At 31.0% G+C, this 21,303-nt stretch overlaps 1 protein-coding gene across 1 annotated transcript in view; it reads left to right on the forward strand.

Moving 5' to 3' along the window:
* The window catches only part of LOC143044701 (tachykinin-like peptides receptor 99D), a 62,191-nt gene extending 42,213 nt beyond the window's left edge, over positions 1-19,978 (forward strand). Inside the window, exons 2-5 of the mRNA XM_076216783.1 lie at positions 4,089-4,286; positions 8,802-8,952; positions 9,915-10,108; positions 19,613-19,978. Of these exons, the coding sequence (XP_076072898.1) occupies positions 4,089-4,286; positions 8,802-8,952; positions 9,915-10,108; positions 19,613-19,850 (781 nt within the window). The 3' untranslated portion in view covers positions 19,851-19,978. The remainder of the gene's footprint in view (positions 1-4,088; positions 4,287-8,801; positions 8,953-9,914; positions 10,109-19,612) is intronic.
* The last annotated feature ends 1,325 nt before the right edge of the window (positions 19,979-21,303 follow it).

Below are 21,303 nucleotides of genomic sequence, written 5' to 3' on the forward strand. Positions count from 1 at the left end.
GTTTGAAGCAATGATTTCTTTAACGTTTGTTAGTCGTGAAAATGATGACATAGATGCGAGTCTCTCTTTCACAATGATAACCAAAAAAATAAAAACCCTAGGTGACAGAAATATAGGATACTTAGAAGTTGATTTGAATTAAATTGTAAATGCATGTATTCTTGTACATGAGGGAAGTCTTAACGCCAATAAAAGGTGTCATACCACCAATTAAAAGTCCCTATTTGTTCAACCAAATTTTACAATTTTCATAGAAACCAGGTATATCCTGAATCGTACATGTATCAGCTTTCTACATGCCAATTTTCAACAGATGTTTAAAATCATATAAAAAAGAAAAGGCCTTCCGAATAGAGGTACCACTAAAAATAACCCCTGGTTTTCTGGAAATCTTAAATTAGTATACTATGGAGTGCATTAATCCTCAATTTTGAATGCAAACTCATAAACAAGTAAATTTTAGCTCAAAATGGTCTTAGTATATTTTTCTTTCACCAAAAGTTTCATTTCAGACAGTTTGTTGGTTAGTTTAAATAAACAATGACATCAAATGCACTATTTTTTGTCCGAGTAGGCCTACTTTCAGATACGTTCTAAATTTGAGGAAGTAATTAGTGGTATGACACCATAAGTAGCCCGGAAAAAAGTTCATACTTCTTTATTTGTTGATAAGTATTACTTTGATAATTACATGGACTTTAATCTAGTATTATTCTACTGTAAAGCGAACAAGAGGTAATCAAATAATCTCTACTCCTACAAAATCGCCTTCCTGTAAAACTATTGGTAATTCAAAAAATAATGTACTAAAGCAATCTTATCACCGAATAGTTTAAATTGAATTAAGGTGAACAGAATCAAATCGAGTTGACACCTAACGTCATGACGCTCGCTAACTTTCCTCGACAAATTGATTCCTTTTAAGGATGGTTTCGGAAGTGATTACAATTTTTTGACGCCTTTGTCCTTATAGTACTTTAAAAAGACACCTCTCCCTGACATTTATTAAAAGAAATGAGCTGTCGTTATTTTCATGTAGTTTTGATAAATACTAATATACTGTCTAGACGCTTGTACGCATACTGCAGTCTGTGTCCATGGTCTTTAAAAGATTATCCGTTTCAGATATATTCGTGAAACGTGATAATTCTTTAGCAAGATTTATCGATAATGTAGGCGGTTTAAAAATATGCAACGTTGTACTTTTTCAGTGATTGAAAAATCCTGAATGAATGTTAATGCTACCACTCTGACGATGTCTAAGCCAGGGGATTGATAGTTCCCGAGAGTTTTACCATCCCGATATTCAGTACTGTGGCAATTGCATGAAAAAAAAGATTTAAAATACAATGCATGCTGTTACAGAATTTGGGAGATTAGAATATATCTACCTTATGCAAAGATCGGATTCCTTGCCCACTTCGGATATATTTCTTTGTCCCTTTTACATTACACACACACATATATACATGTATATGGCTCTTCATACTTTTGATAATCTTTGAATTTTCAAATATTTTGACCTTGAACATCACCGAAGAGACATAGATAGTCAAAATGCACAGCTAGTGCAGAACAAGTGGTACCGTGTATGTTTTCATTCTTCAAGTAAGAAAATAAGGTGATGTGACCCCAACTGAAAAAAAATGTCTTTCAAAGTTTTCAAGACGACCACTGTAATACGATTTGTTTACACATCTAAAGGTCACCATACGGCCAATAATGGTCAAAGCCCCATTCCTTGAGCAAATACATAAAATACTCGAGTGAAAAATATAAAAATGTCAGATTATTCCAATAAAAGTCAATGGTTATTAGACCCTAAAACGGTATATTCTTTCAAGAGAATGGAGCCAGATTCTATTTATTAAATGTCATTATAAATATATTTACCATGCCATCATATTACATTTACTTTTCTTGTGTTGATGTTTATTCAAGACCAGATAGTCATTAATAAGGAATAAAAACACGATAAAAGACTTGACTTGTATACTTCTGATTTCATTATACAGTCACAGAGTAAATATTTTTACGGATAACAGTATGTTTCAATCATATCAAACCTCATTTGTATTATCACGATGAAATTCCAGCGTTCCGAAAATATCTTATCCAAAATATTTAAAAAGGCCGGGGATTTTTAAATAAGTAAAAAACAATTAACTGATCCGGTTTTTAAGGAACAAAAAATTTCTGATTTTAGACTATACTACATGTAATGAAGAGGTACATACATACAATTCACAATCAAATTGCTATAAAAGAGGGACGAAAGATACCAAAGGGACAGTCAAACTCATAAATCGAAAATAAACTGACAACACCATGGCTAAAGATGAAAACGACAAACAGACAAACAATAGTACACATAATACAACATAGAAAACTAAAGAAAAAGCAACACGAACCCCACCAAAAACTAGGGGTGATCTCCGGTAAATAGTCTAATTCGTTAGGTCACATTTATGAAAGGGAAGGGGATTGTAGTTACGACGTAAGAAATATATCCGATATCATTTGTGAAACAGTTATTCCATAACGGTCAACCAACTCGTGATGGCGTCCGTAAAATTTACGAAGAGATGATTTCAACTTCACCATTTGGAACTCTTGATTTAAAAACTTCCTTGTGAGGAACAACCCTCTATCAAATAAATCATGATAGGAAATGCAAGCACAGGAATATCGTATCAATAAGAAGATATATACACCGTATGCAGGTGCTGCTTGAATATTGCTACGTAGAAATGAAACGTTCACAATTGGAAAGCTGAAATTGTTACCACATATAATGATACATTTTTGTTTTTTTTTAGATTGCGTTTCAACTAATAAAACAAATATATTTCGAACATTTTTTTTCTTCAAATCAGCTAATAGAGATATAAGAATAAATGCGGTGTTATGCAATCAAAACTGTTGAACATAACTTTTTAGTTTTGACTCAGTTTACTTTTTTTCAGATAAACACTGACAGTGTGTTGAAAATTTTGCCTTTAATCATTTCATTTTTGAATTGTTTACATGTAATTTTGACAGACAATCCACTAAAAACTTTAAAGGTAATGTGAACACGTTGCACGATGTCGCCACATCATTAATCTTTTTTTCTTTTTCTCTGATTTCAAAGTATTCGTCACAGTTGTAAACACGGCATGTACTTTGTTATTATGCAGGATTCAGTCTAATTTACAAAAACCGTAAAAGACAAACTGAGAAAATGTATAGAAATCGAATAGTTTGCGAGACGATTAGTAGGCGGTATTCAGTACAAGATTATTTTACGTTCCGGTTCACCAAGTTTAACTGTAATTAACGAAGAAACCTTCTCAGTGATTCTTTTAATTTTCTTTAAAAACATTCCAGTTGGAATTGATGATAGCTTTTTATGTTTCAATCATATAATCAGATTAAAAAGGGTATCAGATAATCAAATCAGTCAGTAAATAAAGATTTAACCAATCGAACTTTTGAAAGGTATCCTTGTTTTTGTTTATACTCTTGTACTTGAGATGTAATGTTAACAGAAAGTGCACTTAAACGCAAACAAGATCATGTTATGTCATTTTAGTACGCAGACAGCAAATTCTTAATGTCATGCTTATATGCAATAAAATTTAATTATTTTATGCATAGATATTGTTTGCTTCCGCTTCCGTTCGGCGGCGTAATGGTAACAATAAAGAAATGTCTAGAATCTGCCTGTCTGTGACTCGTCAATTCGTGTGTTGAAAAAGACACAAAAACAAAAATTCATGCATATCTGTAGGTATCTTTAATAGAAGGCAAATCATTCTATTAAGATGGAACAAACTAGCAAAACAGATATTTCTGCGATCACATCCCCTCTCGTTCCAACAACATTCTGAAAAAAGTTATTAGAGAAATTTTCATACCTATTAAAAAAACTTTCAAAGGTAATTAAATGTAAAATTTTAGACCTTTAAAACTTCTTTTGTTTTGCTGTTAAATAGGGAGCAGAGGAAGATATATGTTTTTACGCTATCTTTAAGGTGGACCAGATCAATTTCGTCTTTGTTTTTGTTCTAGTGCCTTTGTTAACCTTTCTTTATTTGTATTTGCAGGTATATGGCAATTATTCACCCGCTGAGACCAAGAAAAACCGGAAGAGTAATTGTCGCCATTATTGTCATATGGATTGCCTCGACAGTGTTGTCATTTCCAAATTTGATATACTCAACTACAGTGAACTTTAATTACACTGACATTTGTACATTTGAATGGCCAGATGGCAACTCGGCTAATAGCAGGATAGATTTTTGGTAAGATATGCTTATTGCGTTTCACCTACTTTTTGTAAGCTTTATTATTTGTAGTCATTTATTTATTCTGTCGTAGTAATATTTGTATTTAACAAACACAATATTCCATATTTTATTAAAAAAACAACCAGCAGGATACCTTTGTCTAGAGAACAGAGATATACTAATCTAACAAAAAGTAAAATCACAAAAATACTGAACTGAACAATTTTGTAGAATTCCAAAGAAAATATGAAATTCTTTATGACGTCGTTCTTAAAAAGTTCAAGAGAAATCAGACAAAGCAAAATGTAAAAAGACACAAAACAAATTGAAAACTCCATGTGTATTGAAAATTCTATCAGGGCCGTAACTAGCCTCTTCTAATAGTGAGGCAAAATATATTCGTCGAGCGGAGGGGTTTTTGGGGCCGCTCAAGGCCTCCAGAAGCTCTGAGAAAAATCGTGCATTCTCAAAGTTTCCCCGGACTCTTTCTGACATTAAAACGCAATTAATTGTTTGCTATTTTCCGACAGTAATCTGGTCTCAAAGCAAGAACATAGGTTCATTGTGATTTAAGACTTTTAGGTTTTATGGAAAACATTTAAAGACCGATATGTAGGATAAAACAAAAATCGTAATTCTTACAATCATTAATACAGGATCTGTCTGTCTGTTTTTGTCTTAATTGTATTGTGCTTAGACTATGGTTATTTTTTTATGACTAGATTTAAATATAGTGACAGATTGTTATTTAAGTACTATTACTGCTTCAGTCCACACCAGGGACCATCTTGACTCTGTTTTACGGTATTATTGATTCTTTTATTGTTGAAGACCCTCCAGCAACTTTGATCATTGTCTTTTAAATTTTTGTCTATGCATTGACTTTGTGCGATTAGGTTTCGTTCACATTTACTCCATATTCCTTTATTTTCTGTTAGAGGGTCTGAACATGAATTAATGCAAGTTAAACCCTTTAATGGAAAAGGTCATATGGCAATACATTATTGTTTTTTTCCAAATTATTTGAATCCGGGAAATTGGTGACCTTACTTTAATTTAAACCATGTCAGCTTTCTAGTTTTATCTACCCCCCACAAAAGCCAGTTTTGTATTCTTTGATATCAAGTTCAATTCTCCATGCAGAAACGACCATTTTTTTCCGTGTCTTGTAGCATTGTATATTTCTAAAATATTTTCTCGCACAATATCTGGACATCAGTGGGCATGCAACATTACAAAACCACACGTTTACAAATGAAAATCATCACTCAGACTATAGTCATAAAGTAGGACAATAAATGAACAAAAAACAAACCCAGGACAGTCACATAGAAGTACAAACAATAGAACATCAACTCTGAAAACTTAAAGTGAAATAGAAACATGGATCACAAAAAAACATGCAGGGGCGACACCAGAGAGTGAAGAGAACTTGCTTCTTGCTAGACACTTTCCGTGAAAACAATTTCATATTAAGACAATCTTTTTTTAAGTTTTTTTTTGTTTTTGAAATTTCTAACATGAGGCATTTGCCTCATTTGAAATGCCTTATTTGCCTCAATGTAGTTAAGGCCCTGTCTACTATGTTATGTGGTAGCCGAGGAAATGTGACCATCTTTTTGAAAGAATGGCACAGAGAAGTGACGTAGTTTTTATCATTTTACAGCCATAATATGGTTAATTATTTTCTCATATTGAATTGAAAATGAATCTATAAAAGGGATTGTGGGTTTAAAAAAAGACTTAAGAAATAGATAATGAAAATCTGCTGTTAGAATAAGGTTCAACGCACTATTTCATGGTTAAACTTTTTGGTCAACATTTTGGAAAATATGGCGTGGTCGTTGCACCGATAGGACACATTGGCGAAGATCGGATTTCCGATGAAAATAACAAAATGTACAGACATGACAGTAACAGAAAAAACCACCAAACGTGCTTTATAATTTTATCAATTAGTTCAGATATTGAATAACTTGTCGTCATCTAATCGAATCATGGTTGCTATCTGTATAATTTACTCTTAATAAAAGGTTGAAATATTTGCACTTCGACATATATGACTTGTTCACATGGCTTTCTTTTGATTGTTAGTTGATATAAAATTAGGCTCTTTGGCATTCATATACCAACTTTTTATTGTTTTAGGTAAAATAAAAATACATGGATACTTTGTGACCACGTGTTAAAATTGCATTGTGCCAAAATTATTTAGTACAGAATTTAAACACATTTCGAAACAAGAATGTGAAAAAATGCCTTTTTAGAAAATATTTCAGATTCAATGTTAACTCACTACACATAGCACGTGTAATTTAAGATATGAATCGTGATGGTACACATATTCTCACCTCGTTACGCCTGTATGCATTTTCTTTAAGTGTAATCGGTATGCAATGTACCTATCTTCACCCCGTATTGCCTCTTTCATTGTCCTTAACAAGGAAGTGAAATCGGTATGCTGTATATCTACTTGACACATTAAAGGACACCAGAGCATTACGTAATCAAAATAATTTCGTATTCTGAATAGAGGAAATATGAACTTAGCAACTTCCTCTGGGAGAAAACATGTCATTTATTTGTTTTCTTTCTGAAAGCTAATGCGAACGGATTTTGAATAAACATTCATTTTCACAAAATGTCAACATGAGAAATTGAAATTTAGGTGCAATGGGAATACATTCAATCTAAGGGCATTTTAATTTGCTGTTTACATTCCATGCAAACGGAAATTAGACTGCTATGGCTTTGTTGACTAATTTAAAGAAACAGTCAGGCAACAATCACACTGATTGTTTCAGTTAGAGAAATAAACGCCCACAGACAAACGGACACAGATTGGCGATCGAATTCTAGACTGAAATAACAACGAATATGCAAGCAAAATGTTTTGTTGCTAAAAAGACTTTTAATTAATTAATGCTTCTATGAAATTGGTGCTCACAAAGGGAATTACAAAATAAAAATGAATAATCAAAATATATAAATTAATATATCACATAAGCTAGATTGGCATATATAAATATTTCAGAATACTGATTTCAAACGATCACATATTCAATTTACAAAATGATGTATATAGTTCTAAAAAGATATATCGTCGCTGGGCTTCTAAAATGTCGTATATGACTTTTTTGGCTAAAAATACTTTTTGTCTGGGCGGGAGGAAATCTTTGTTATCACAAAATAGCATACAGTTAGACCAATCAAAATGTGTGAAATGAGACATATTACAAAATTGCCAATGTCAGTTGTTTGTAAAGTTTGCTTCCAAATTGTTGTATGAAAACTTGAAAATCGTTGTAGAATGGTTTTGGAAAAAAAATAACTGTACATTTCTTTATTTCTGTGAAAATAATTTAAGTTCTTGGATAATCCAGAAATGTCAACGTTTTTATTTCACTGCTATTTACAAAAATGTTCAAGTTCACATACAACATTTTGGAAGCATGCATTTTGCCATAATTTTCAAAACCTGCTTGTGAGAAATTTTTTTTTGAAAATCGTAATTTACAACATTTTAGAAGCCCAGCGACGATATTTATTATTCCAGAGATCGCTATCCTTATTCGCATATAAGTTTACACGTTGTTTTTTGGGGTAATTTTAGATAAAACCTGAGTCTTTTTTTACAGAGGTATTTTCAGACTTTTTACAATGCACAACTCCGATTGTACTTTACATTGTATCCGAAAAGAAACCCTATTCACAAAAATTTGCACGGGGCATAAACTCCAGTAAATTTTAAGAAAATCAAATGAACAGGGATTGTATTAATAGCGCGGCTGTTTTTTTTCTTCTCACAACAGATTTTATAACGATAAATGTTCATTAAATACTTTCTGTTCCTTTTCTAACACTATTGTATAACAAGTACAGTCATATATATAGTATCACCAAATACCATGATACGATGTAAGAACTTTCTTACCTATTTTTTGTTTATTGCACACACTTATTAACGAACACAGTGTATGGAACACAACATTGTGTGAACAATATAGAAATAAGGACACGTGGTATAATTTAATATGATACGATGTAAGAACTTTTTACGTATTTTTTTGTTGTATTGCACACACTTATTAACGAACACAGTGTACGGAACACACAATTGTATGAACAATATAGAAATAAGGAAACGTGGTATAATTGACTAGGACACAACTCTCAACCAGAAAAATTGTCAGTAAGATAAAAAAGTAAAATCACAAAAACACTGAACTCAGAGGGAAATCTAATCGGAAAAACCATAATCACATGGCAAAATCAAATGACAAAACACACCAAAAACGAATGGACAAGAACTGTCATATTCCTGACTTGGTACAGGCATTTTCAAATGTAGAAAATGGTGTATCAAACCTGGTTTTATAGCGCTAAACCTCTCACTTTGATGACAGTCTCATCTAATTCCGTTATATTTACAATGATGCGTGAACTAAACAGACACAATAAATAAAATAAATGATTTAAATTTCTTAATCGTATTGGCCATTGATAGTCAACATATTATTCCTATTCCAGGTATAATATCATTATTTTGCTGGCGACATACTTGATTCCAATGGCTACATTGACAGTAACCTATACAAGAATTGGTGTTGAGCTCTGGGGTCAACAAACAATAGGTGAAAATACACCAGTGCAGTTTGAAAGGATGAAATCAAAAAGACGGGTACGTTTTACAATATAGAGAAACTTTATACCGTCAAAATAATTTGCAAGATACTGGTTGATAAACTATTTCTAATTCTATTTTTTATCAAACGAAGAAAATGCTTGACCAATGTAAACATATTACATGACACAGGTGCGGTTGATTCCTTATAAAGTTTTCCGACGTGGTTGAAGTTGATAACAATTATTAACAGGAGTATGCCAAGTTGAGAACTGACATGGCAATATAGGTGAAGTTAAAATCAGTTAAGTTGAAATCTGACGTTAGCGAGGTTGATAAGCGATGGGTTTATATATTGTATTTCTATATTATGTCCACTTATGGGACACAACTCCTGATAACAAATTGTATCATCACCAACGAATATTGAGTACCTATAGCTGAGGGTATGAACAAAACATACCAAGAACATTTTGTCAAGGTTAAACCTTATGAAATTATTTTCTCTTATTAAATGTTTTCAACTTTTAAACCTTAAAATTAAAAAAGGGCAATATTGTGTTTTATCCTCTAAAATTGTATAACTGGTACCTGAATATTTCGAGGACGCGGATGGTACTATGTCGTTGTTCATTAAATCGTTTTTCACTATCTGTATAGATGAATTCAATGAGAACAACGGTAAGACATCACTTACATTGAAAAAGGTTGTTCTTAATAATATGTTTCAAAACGACTCATTATGTTGAGAAACTAGTTTACAGTGTTGTGAGACCCAACCATAAATTATTTATGTTATGACGTCGATAACACTGAATCGTCAAACATATGTATTCTATGTTTTATGGAATAAAATAATTCGCGTAATTCCGTTTATTGAATTTTCACCATTTCTTACACATTAAAAACAATGTCTTTGTGCAAAACAAGAATAAAAAACATACCTTTTGCATAATTCAATACAAAATAACAATTTGTCTTATTACAATTTTTATAATTCTTTTTAAAATTTATTTCAGGTTGTAAAAATGATGGTAATGGTTATCATAATATTTGGTATCTGTTGGCTACCATACCACCTATACTTTGTGTTAGTATCTACCACTAATATAACCCGGATGAAGTATATACAGGAGTTCTATTTAGTCATTTATTGGTTAGCTATGAGTAATTCAATGTACAACCCAATCATCTACTGTTGGATGAACGCAAAGTAAGTAGTTTAAAATAACAATGACTGTCATACAAGTAAGAGGTTTAGCTAGCTATAAGGTTTAATATACAATATTCTACATGAGAAAATGCCTGTATCAAGTTAGGAATATGACAGTTGTTATCAATTCTTTTGATGTGTTTGTGCTTTTGATTTTGTTATTTGATTAGGGACTTTCCATTTTGAATTTGTCTCGGAGTTCAGTATTTTTGAGATTTTACTTTTTACGTTGGTTGACTGTTATGAAATATCTGTTTCACAGATGAGAATGAATCTGTTCGAGTTGTCGTAATCGCAAGTCCTTTCACTTTTCTTCGAATGTGACATCATCGTATAGGACTTATCAGAGAATGTTTACTTTATTACACAAACAACGCGACAGGTGAAGCACATTACTTAGAATCACACACTGTTCCTTTTATTATAAATATTCAGTTCATGCTTTCTTACGGGAAATACATGTAAAAAGTCAAAAGCACCAAAATACTGAACTCCGAGGAAAATTCAAAACGGATAGTCCCTAATCAAATAGCAAAATCAAATGATAAAACACACCAAACGAATGGACAACAGGCATTTTGAAATGTAGAAAATGGTGTATGGAACCTAGTTTTATAGCGCAACAAAACTCAGGTGACATTAATCTTTTTGATTTTCTGATAGAATTTTACCAAAATCATATTTCTAACTCATAATTTGAATATATTGTTGTTAATGTTGTACTGTTGATAAATTTTATTCATTTAGGTATTTGTTGTATCCATCCCTTCAAGAGCCGAATTATACGTAACCAGTAGAGGTGCTTTAATGTTCATGTGTCTTGTTAGATTGCTGTGATTGGAATAAATCCCAAATCTGATTTGATGTGTATCATTCATTCATTAGTTGTAAATGTCTTAAATCTAAAAAAAGGAAAACAATTATATAAATCTGGGATACCTACATTTCTCTTGATATAGCAGATGAACAAGAGATTAAAATATTTTTCTGATTCAATAAATCAAATGTTTGAATATTAAGCTTATCTTTCTTATATGTTGCAAAAGAAAATCATTTATTTAAAAAAAAAACATTTGGCGTTCTGGCAAACATGAAAATAAATAAAAAGTCAATATAATTTTGTTTAATGTCAAATATTTGAACGCAAAATATTTTTAAAAACCCCAAAAATAGAAAACAGAAAGAGACATACAAATATTTTCCGAATGCATTTTATGTCATCTTCCCCTAAATAAACTCATCTTTACCGAAAGGAGTGGGACACTTCGTTTGTAAATACAAAATCATCAGAACATCTGTCACATGCCTATAAATAACTTATGATGTCAATAGTCTTTTATACTTTTACTCATTAATACCCGCAATGGAATTCAACGTAATAACGTTTTTTTTCATTTATTGTTTAATTTGGGTTTATGACTAACTCATGACTTCAATTCTAATCTATTTCCTTTACATAAATGAAAAAACAAAATTTCAAACAAGATATAAAGTGTATCAAATATAAATATATGTCATCTGTCAAAATATGAAATTGGTGTTCTTTTTTATAAATTCATGTCTTAACAAGAAACAAAGAAGTTGTGTATTTATGTCAAAATGAAATTAATATGTTATATATCATGGGAAGAACAAATTATATAATTATTGTTTTTAGCTAATATCACATTCACATATCCTATCCATTTCACATCACTAGAAGAAGATATAAAACAGTACAGTAGTCTTCAAAAATGTTTAAAACAAAACTGAAACAGGTTTCCGTGCACGTAATATGTGATTCTGGATTAATCTTCGTCATTTAATCCCCAATGGAGTGATTTAGAGTTGCCTTATTGAAAATTATACCATAATTTCTTATTCTTTATGTATATACTTAAAGTTAAGATTTTGTATCAAGTTCTTAACTATCTGAAGTCTAGAAAATAAAAAAAAATATAATTTCGTTCTATATAAAATATTTTAAAGACAAGAATGTTTAGGAACTGAAACACTTGAAGAGATGTATGACAAAAAGTGACCTAAAATGATAGACAAATCCATTTAAGGTATAAACTTTGCCTGAAGTAAATAAACTCATCACAGATACCAGGATTCAAATTTTGTATTTGCGCCAGATCATTTTTCAAACTGTATATCTAGACAGAACCACAAAAACCTTCTGAAGTCATGTCTAGTTTATCAAGTATTCACTACAGTCATATATCATTTTATTTTATTAATATCAAGAATAAAGGCAATGTGATATAATTTTTTTCAGTTTTTGGTTGAGTTTATTAGTCTCCAGACTTCAATCATAAAGCTATTTCCTACACAATAGATTAATAAAAACACATAGAAGTCTATTAAATAGAAATATATGTTATCGGTCATAATATGAAATCGTTACCTTTTTATATTTAATTTCGTGATATGAAATACTTCGTATTGATGTGATGCTGTGTAGTAAAGTAAAACTCTCAACTCACTGCAAGATAAAGACGCCACCTGGGACGAGTTTTGATCGGAATACGTTTCCTTTTTATAAATTTTTAGAATATCATTGTTAAATGGTATGATTTTAGAAAAATAAATATATTTAGCATGCCAACTAATAATTGAAAACAAAGATGACAATCATAAACCAAAATGAGCGAAAGACTAAAAACACTAACTAAAAGAAAAAAATTGTACAGACAAAAACAACACACAAAACACGTCAAGTATTAAACCCGGTTGTGGTTGGGACTATGTTCTCAGTTCTAAAGGTGTTATAGACGAGTTCGAATTTTGTTGTATATCGTTGTTTGTGCTTTGATGTTGTTTCATTTTACTTGTTATTTTCCTTTGCTAGAAAACCGAGACCTCCCAACAAAAAAAACCTAATAAGAAAACCAAACACACAAAAACTAAGATAACGTTTTTTTTTCAAAATTGGTAGTTCAGGAATACTAGAAAAATCGTGACTAAATTTTCATGAATAATGGTACAGCATAACTGAAATACTATTAAAATCTGACTTTGAATCAATGTTATAATAACCTGGACATTAAAAGACCAAATGTTTATTTTGTATCAAAAATAAAGTCTCAAGTTACAGTAGGAAATTGAAGGATAAATATAGAATACTAGTACAAAAACGTAAATACAAAAATACAATATTGAAAAGAATACATGGATTATTCTTCCTGCTATGTTGATTATATTTTATTTTTTATTTAATGATATCGCCATTTCAATAATGTTTCACATTTAACTTTTCATAGAGTCTTTTTTAATTTGTGAAACCAAAATGTCATTGTCAAAAAACCGAACAGTTGACTGCTAAATATGTTAACAGTCTTGATGTTCTTTTTTTTTTATGTAAAACTAGAAACTTCTTTTGAAATAGTGCATGTTCATATATATGTTTTGGAGTTTAGTACGAAGTCAATTACTGAACAAGAACACAGTTTTGTTTAGGGGCCAGCTGAAGAACGCCTCCTGTTTTTCACATTTATTGTCTCCCATTGTTCTCTCTTTCCTTTATATTTTATTAGCCATCCTGTAAACCATATCTAGACCTTTTATGAGGATAGTCGAGTATTAATTAGTCATTTGTCTTGCTTTTGTGGAAGCTGCTGTAATTTTGTTAAGTAATAAACCACATGAAAATGAAAGGTTTTGCAACAAGAGATTTGGGCTAATCTGGACTTTTCCGTAAACTTACTTGTCTTCGTTCTGTCTTTGGCTTTCTTTAATAACTTTATTGTTGTTAAGGGGGCTCACGGGTATAAATCATTTTTTTTCTACTTTAGTATTTCGCTATATTTTTCTTTATAAACGAACTTTATCATATACTTAATGGAAAAATGAAATGGAAAAATAGGGCACCGTTCATTTAAGCTCAAAATCTGCCCCTACAGGAGCAAACATTTTTCTTAATGTCCTTTTTTCTCTGTTGAACTACTTAGAGAAATAGAGGTAATATCGAAATAGAAAAAGAACTAAATTACAGAAATTGCTTACATTGTACAATGATTAGTTTATGTACAGCTTATTTGAAAACAATAATAAAAAAATATAGGTCACCGATCAGTTAAAAAGATATTTCAATTTTAATTTAAAAAATGGCATTTTTGCATCAAAGGGAGATACATTAGAGGTTTTTCAATGATATAAATCTTTTAAAAGTCATTTAGGGCCAAACCGAATCGATTGTGTTTTGTAGATTTTTGTACCATATTATAAAGTAATAACTAATAGTGGAACAGATAAAATTTGTAATGAATAACATATATTTAATTTTGCGCTGAAATTTTTGTAGCCGCGAGACTCCTTAAGTGATGATCTATTGAAGAGTGTAGTAAAATATTTGTTTAGCTTTGTTTCTCAGAGTTTTGACTGACACAAATTAAACAGATACAATTAAAACAGGTTTATTCTTTGATTTCCTACATCATTTGATGTGCCGAAATAATACAGGTGAGATAAAAGGCATCTGAGGAATAATGAGGGGCATACTGTGGATACCTTCATGACGAATAACGGAAAAAATTCTTGCCAAATGGCGTTAACGTTCATTTTTTGTGCATGATGGAAAAATGCACTCTTTCTTTTAGACGATAAAAAAAACCCCTGACTATTTTGCAAGACAAGATTTCACTTCCTATTCACTTGCACTGGACGTTCAGCATAATAAATATATCGTTATCCTGATTTTTAAGACATAACTAAAACAAAAATCTTTATGGGATATATTTCATAATGTTGCATAAAGAAGAGTGGGTATTTATATAGTATGCTGTATCTAGATCAGACGAATAAAACGTAAAAGAATTTCAGAATATTTATAAAAACTTCATGTATTGATGATATTGAAAAAAAAAGAATAAAAATAAAGGATGACACATTTCTGTTAGGTTAAGATATATTTGCTGATGAAACATCTAAGTGGTGTTGTCAATTGCTATTTTTTTGTTTTTTGATTTTTGTTCTCTCCCACAACAGCTTTAAATTTGTTAGTCCCAGTCTCCAATAATATTGTGAAAAAAGACTCAAAGATATACGGACAAAGAACAAAAGAACGCAACAATATCAAAGCATTTGTCACGATCACTTATAAATTAGAACAACACATATTTGAAATTTTAAGTTTTAAATTGTTAACTTTAAAAACATCTATGAATACGGCTTATTTCCTTTCTATGTTGCAGTTTGTTTTTTTGTTTTCAATTTTCAGCTTTCATGTCATTATTCTGTTATAGAGAAAGCACAAATGACTGTCCATTCCTGGGGGAAAATGTAATAGAGGCCCGTAATAGAAAGAACTTTCTGATGTTAACGTTTTCTGTTGTAATGGGTTTCTATTTAATTTTATGTCCCCACTGTTGTACCCACCAATCCACAGGCATGATTGAAGATGAGCAATAGAAAACATTTCTCCATTCCTGAAAAATAATGGAGAGTTTGAACAAAAGATTTACTTCACAGGTTTATTTTAAGATTATTTCAAAACAGTGATTATTGTTAAGGTGCAAAATAATTTTACCTTTAGAATAACCTTTTCATCATCATTTACTTTTGTCTACTAATCAACAAGTTCACTAAACACTATATCTATTCAATTTGTTTTGTTGTGATTTGAGGAATGAATATTTTATAAAATATAGGCATTCCAAGAAAACACAATTTTAAGGAAACGGTGATACATCAACATGTGAAGACGAGTGTGTCGTGTGCTAGAACTGAATATATTTATGGAAAACATACATAAACATTTACGAATAACTTTCAAAGATACCAGTATATAAAGTATGAAGGGCTTTTGTTCTTATAGATATTGTCTGCACTTCAAGTTTATGAACTAATCTCATCTTGAGGATATGAACCATCTTTCCGATAGAGATTACGTAGGCACTTAATGCATATTTGACATTTTGAAGTACTTTGAAGTATCATATGGAAACAACAAGTACCGTACGTTATATAATTCTGCATGCATCGAAATCGTACGAGTTAATTGAAGTATTCTATATCAGTAGAATAAATTGTCTAAAAATCTTATTTTTTTTTAAATTGTGCTTTACTTTAATAAGACAATAACAATCAAAACCAAGGAGTAAACAAGCATTATTTTGCATTTGACGTTATAACACCAAAATCAGTTTAAAAATTGACTTATTTGATTCTGAATTCTTGTTAGTACTTTTTTTTTACTTCATAATAGTACAAATACGTTTAAAAACTGCAAATCTGTTTTTGAGATTTTATATGTTCTTACAATCCTGTCTGTGCACTAGAATTGTTTATCATTGACAGAACTTATTGTACTGTAATGTCACAAAAACACAACGATAAATATATTCTGCAAACCAAAAAATATTGACGTTATGTTTGGGATGTACCTCTGTGTTTTCTATAGCACAACATCAAAGTGCCCTCAATAAACAAAGTACAACGTACATACTTAGTCTAGTTGTTACTGTGATTCTCATTGGATGAATTGCTGGTTGGGGTTAAATTCCCCTTTCAACATTTTAAGCTCTATCGTGTTGACCAGGTTTTTTTTAGATAAGATGCTGGAATGATACATTTGATAGGACCAACATCAACAGTAAAAGTGGCAATTCTCGCTTATTAGCCACCAGCACCTACACAGAGTGGGAATTGAACTCACAATATCATTGATTGTGATATTTGTAGATGAAATTATTAGACCACATGGTCACCGAAACCTTGATTTCAACTAAACAATACTATTGGCACGTATATACCTCTGGAACTTTTATATCTTCGAAGTTTTAGATGTGGAATATCTTTAATCGTACATTTATTGTCATATTTTCAGTATTTTTATGGTTGTAGTAGGAGGAACTCCCTAACGCAAAACAAATGTATGATACTTTGTTTTTGTTTTCAATAGTTCTATTTGCAATTATTTAATCAATTTGAATTGCAATCTGAGTTATATAATTCTACAAGGCTTTCTATTTATTATTACTGATAAGCTTGCAATCACAGGTGCTGTTGAACTCATAAGAAATTACATTTTCATATTCTTTTCTGATATTTTATATTTCACTTATTTTACATTTTAAATGAATAGAGTCTCATTTGCAAGATTTTACAGTTCATTTTATTCAGATGAAAACCTGGAGTCTAGAACACCTTTTGTTACAAATTGCTGTAAAATTAGAAGGAGACAAGATAAATATAGCGGGATTGAAGAGTGGTAATTTTGCGACTAATCGTCGATCAAGATTAGTAAAAGTCTATTTAGAACCTTTAGTTTAAATTACGAAGCAAAAATAGTAAAATAGTAACAAAGATACATTATTTACAGGGAATGTCTGAATTTAATAGGAATAATGTCTTTAGCATGTATAAAATATTTTAATGTCACTTTCTACTTTATAAAACATGACTTGTATTGAATATAGCTGGTCATGTACAGTATGCGATTTTATGTCTTCGTCAATAATATAAGGATTAGTGAGTGAAATTTATGCCTCCAGACTATTTTCTTGGATTATTTTCTCTCATTTGTGAAATGTTTTATTATTGCGGAGAAGACCGAGATGGAACGTATTGATATGACTATAATATAGCATACAAGTCATACATTTATCTCTTCAGCTAGAGATTTCATACAAAGATATGACATTTGAAAATGGCAAAGTGAGTTATGATATTAAAATTTACAGACAATAAGAAAAATTGTCCATGGAAATACAGCATTGCTTCATTAGAACACCTACATGTAAGTTCTATCCCTTCTTTTTTGTTTGAAATTCGGTTCTTTAATCATGAACATCTAAAATGTCACTATGATTAAATTCTCTCTACCATTAACTTAGTCTAACATTAATCACGCCTAATATCATGTATATTTAGCTTTTCATGTAACGACAATTAATTTAGAATTCCGTAACATTATGGTAAATTACTGCCTATTTTTTTTTTCTCTTGCATGTGAATCTGAGTGAAAGTTTTATAAAGATAGACTTTTAAGACAATGTCACAAAGTTAAACAAATAAATCAGTAAAGACATGGTGATTTAAACATTCAATTAAGTTTACTTCAAGAATAACGTATACCTTTTTCAATGTATAACTAAGATGTTATCCAATTAATGTAATAAAGATTTTTTAAAAGTATTGTTAAGGCAATTGACAATGACAACTCTCATTGAATTCTTGGCGCTGTCGTTTCGTGGATTTGTTATATCCACACATTATACAAATGCTACTTCCATAATGTATAGACAAAAAGGTCACAACTTATATGAGTATCATAAACTTCCACAAATACTTCTAGCTTAAATAGATCGGAGACATCTGATCTTTGATTACTCTTATGTATTAAAATCTATTGAAATCCAAAAGTGCATTTGAAACAATGAACTTCGTAAGGAAATGAAGAATGGTAAATAGACGAAAATAATATCAAGACAAAACTGAAGTTCTGACAGTTAATGAATTATGTCCCCCTGACTAGAATAATTAAACACCTAACAGTGCGAAATGTACTTTAACAATAACCACTAGATGTCTAGATTTGAAACGAATATTGAAAAACAATAACCCCTTGTGAGTTAGATAACATAAAGTGGTTGCCAACGTTGTGTGATTCAATTGTTTCAAACTTTCACAGATTTAACTGTCAGTATAAAGCCACAACAATAAATTTCCTCAGTTGTTTTTTATATCAAATCCATTAATGGAACAAAATCTTTAATGTACACAATAAGATTTTTGTATTAATTAGCTATACATCAGACAAAACGGTTTGCACTTCTTTTGAACGTATGACCGAATACATGGAGTAGAGAATAACAAATGTATTTAACTTATACAGGGTATGTTTTAAAATTATCAATGTCAATATATATAGGTGGGTTTTGCAATGTTTTTGTTGAGATTTTTTTTTCAGACAATTAGAACAACTCTCGGACGATTGACTCTTATTGTCCTATCATCGAGTTAAAGTCATTGGTTCAACATGTTTGTTTTATACTCAACCTATTTTAGTTTCCATTAACAGTATATCATAACAGCTTGTTACTGTTATCAGCAGAACTTTAGCAAACGATAACTGTAATATAACAAAAATGTGTCGCATGAGCACACACTTAATAGAGGGACGAAAGATACCAAAGGGACAGTCAAACTCATAGATATAAAACAAACTGACAACGCCATGGCTATAAATGAAAAAGACAAACAAACAACAGCACACACGACACAACATAGAAAACTAAAGAATAAACAACACAAACCCCACCAAAAAAACTAGGGGTGATCTCAGGTGCTCCGGAAGGGTAAGCCGATCCTGCTCCACATGTGGCACCCGTCGTGTTGCTTATGTGATATCAAATCCGGTAAATAGTCTAATTCGGTAGCTGGTCACATTCATGAAAGGGAAGGGGATTGTAGTTACGACGTAAGGAACATATCCGATATCATTTGTGAAACTGAAATACTTTAATTTATGTTATTATATGAAGTATTTTGGTTTAATAAATAATAAATTGTGTATTTCAGATTCCGACAAGGATTTGTCCGTGCATTCTGTTGTTGTCCATGTGCACCATGTAAGAGAATTCGGACAAGAATGTATCATGTTCGTGCTTTATATCCGGCTGGACAATTTACAATGTCAGAAAAGTTTTATCACCGGAATGGTTCATCAATGCATACAGTAACGGAGGACATGGATGACACATCATCCTCGTTGGTTAGAAAAAGTATCAAACATAATCCACACAAATTAGTGGACTAAAACGGTGTTGTGTATTGTTATATCAAAATTTGAATGTTATTGTTGTGATCTCATTAAAGTATTTGTGTTTGTAGATAACTTATATAATTCACCAACTACAGCGGACTAATATATGTATACAAGATGAAGTACTTTTTTTAAAATCTGCACACAGATAGCTCAGAGCCATATAAATGGAAGACCAATATCTATGGGTATATCAAAACATAGTTGTAGGCAAATGATGATTAACGATGTTAAAAACTATTAAAGTCAATTTCAATACACAAATCTGAAGAATTTAAAACGAGACTAAAAGTTTATGTTGGTGGACGTTTCGTCCCCGATGGTATCACCAGCCCAGTAGTCAGCACTTCGGTGTTGACAGGAATATCAATTATATGGTCTAGTTTTTAAATTTCCTGTTACAAAACTTTGAATTTTTCGTAAAACTTAGGATTTTCTTATCCCAGGAATAGATTACCTTAGCCATATTTGTCACAACTTTTTTGAATTTTGGGTCCTCAATGCTCTTCATCTTTGTACTTGTTTGGTTTTATAACTTTTTTCATCTGAGCGTCACTGCTTAGTCTTATGTAGACGAAACGCGCGACTGGCGTACTAAATTATAATCCTGGTACCTTTGATAACTATTATGTATGCATAATTTCAAGTTTAAAACATGACTGTGAGAGTAAGTGGTCAAACATGGATGGGCAACTTAAATAATGTTTTCGAGATCACTACTAATATTACACCAATAGTGATAATGTCAATAATTGATTAATGAAAAGTCCGAAAACATCATGTTGTACATTCGTCGAAGAACAAGCAAACATGATTCATGATCTGTACGCGAAAAACTGTTGTTTTAAAAAAAATATAGCTACTGGGTATAAGTAAAGAGAAAGACATCCATAAATTGAAAGAAAGATATTTGTCCATAAAACATCAGTTTCGATTCTTTTGACTTATCAATCGGATAGAAAAAGACTTAATTAATAAAACAAAGATATGACACTAAATTGTCCAAATAACGAAAACACCCGGATATGTTTAAATTGTGTGTGAATTACACAATCTTATAACATATGCTATCAGCAGGATATAAAGAGTCTTTGATTAAGGTGACGTTCACAAAATCTAATAAAAGAAACAACAACAACAACAACAGTTAAAGCTCAATAAGCATAAAAGATAATCTGAGACATTGCCTAAATCTTTTTAGACGAAGCTAAACAATTGGAAGTGCAAGGATATGAAAGAAAACATAAGTTTGTTTGCTCAAACTAATATTTCTTCTCGTGTTGTACTGCAAGTGCAAGTAAGTAAATTTATAATCCGATTGTTTGCAGTTACTATCCATGGATAAATGTCAGACAGATCAAACAACATATTGCTTAATTTGAACAATAGCTGTTTCAGACATAGCCTTGCGAAATGTATTACCTTTTAATTGTCCACTTTGCTGTTT

This window comes from Mytilus galloprovincialis, chromosome 9, assembly GCF_965363235.1.
Source record: "Mytilus galloprovincialis chromosome 9, xbMytGall1.hap1.1, whole genome shotgun sequence".
In the NCBI taxonomy this organism is placed as follows: Eukaryota; Metazoa; Mollusca; class Bivalvia; order Mytilida; family Mytilidae; genus Mytilus; species Mytilus galloprovincialis.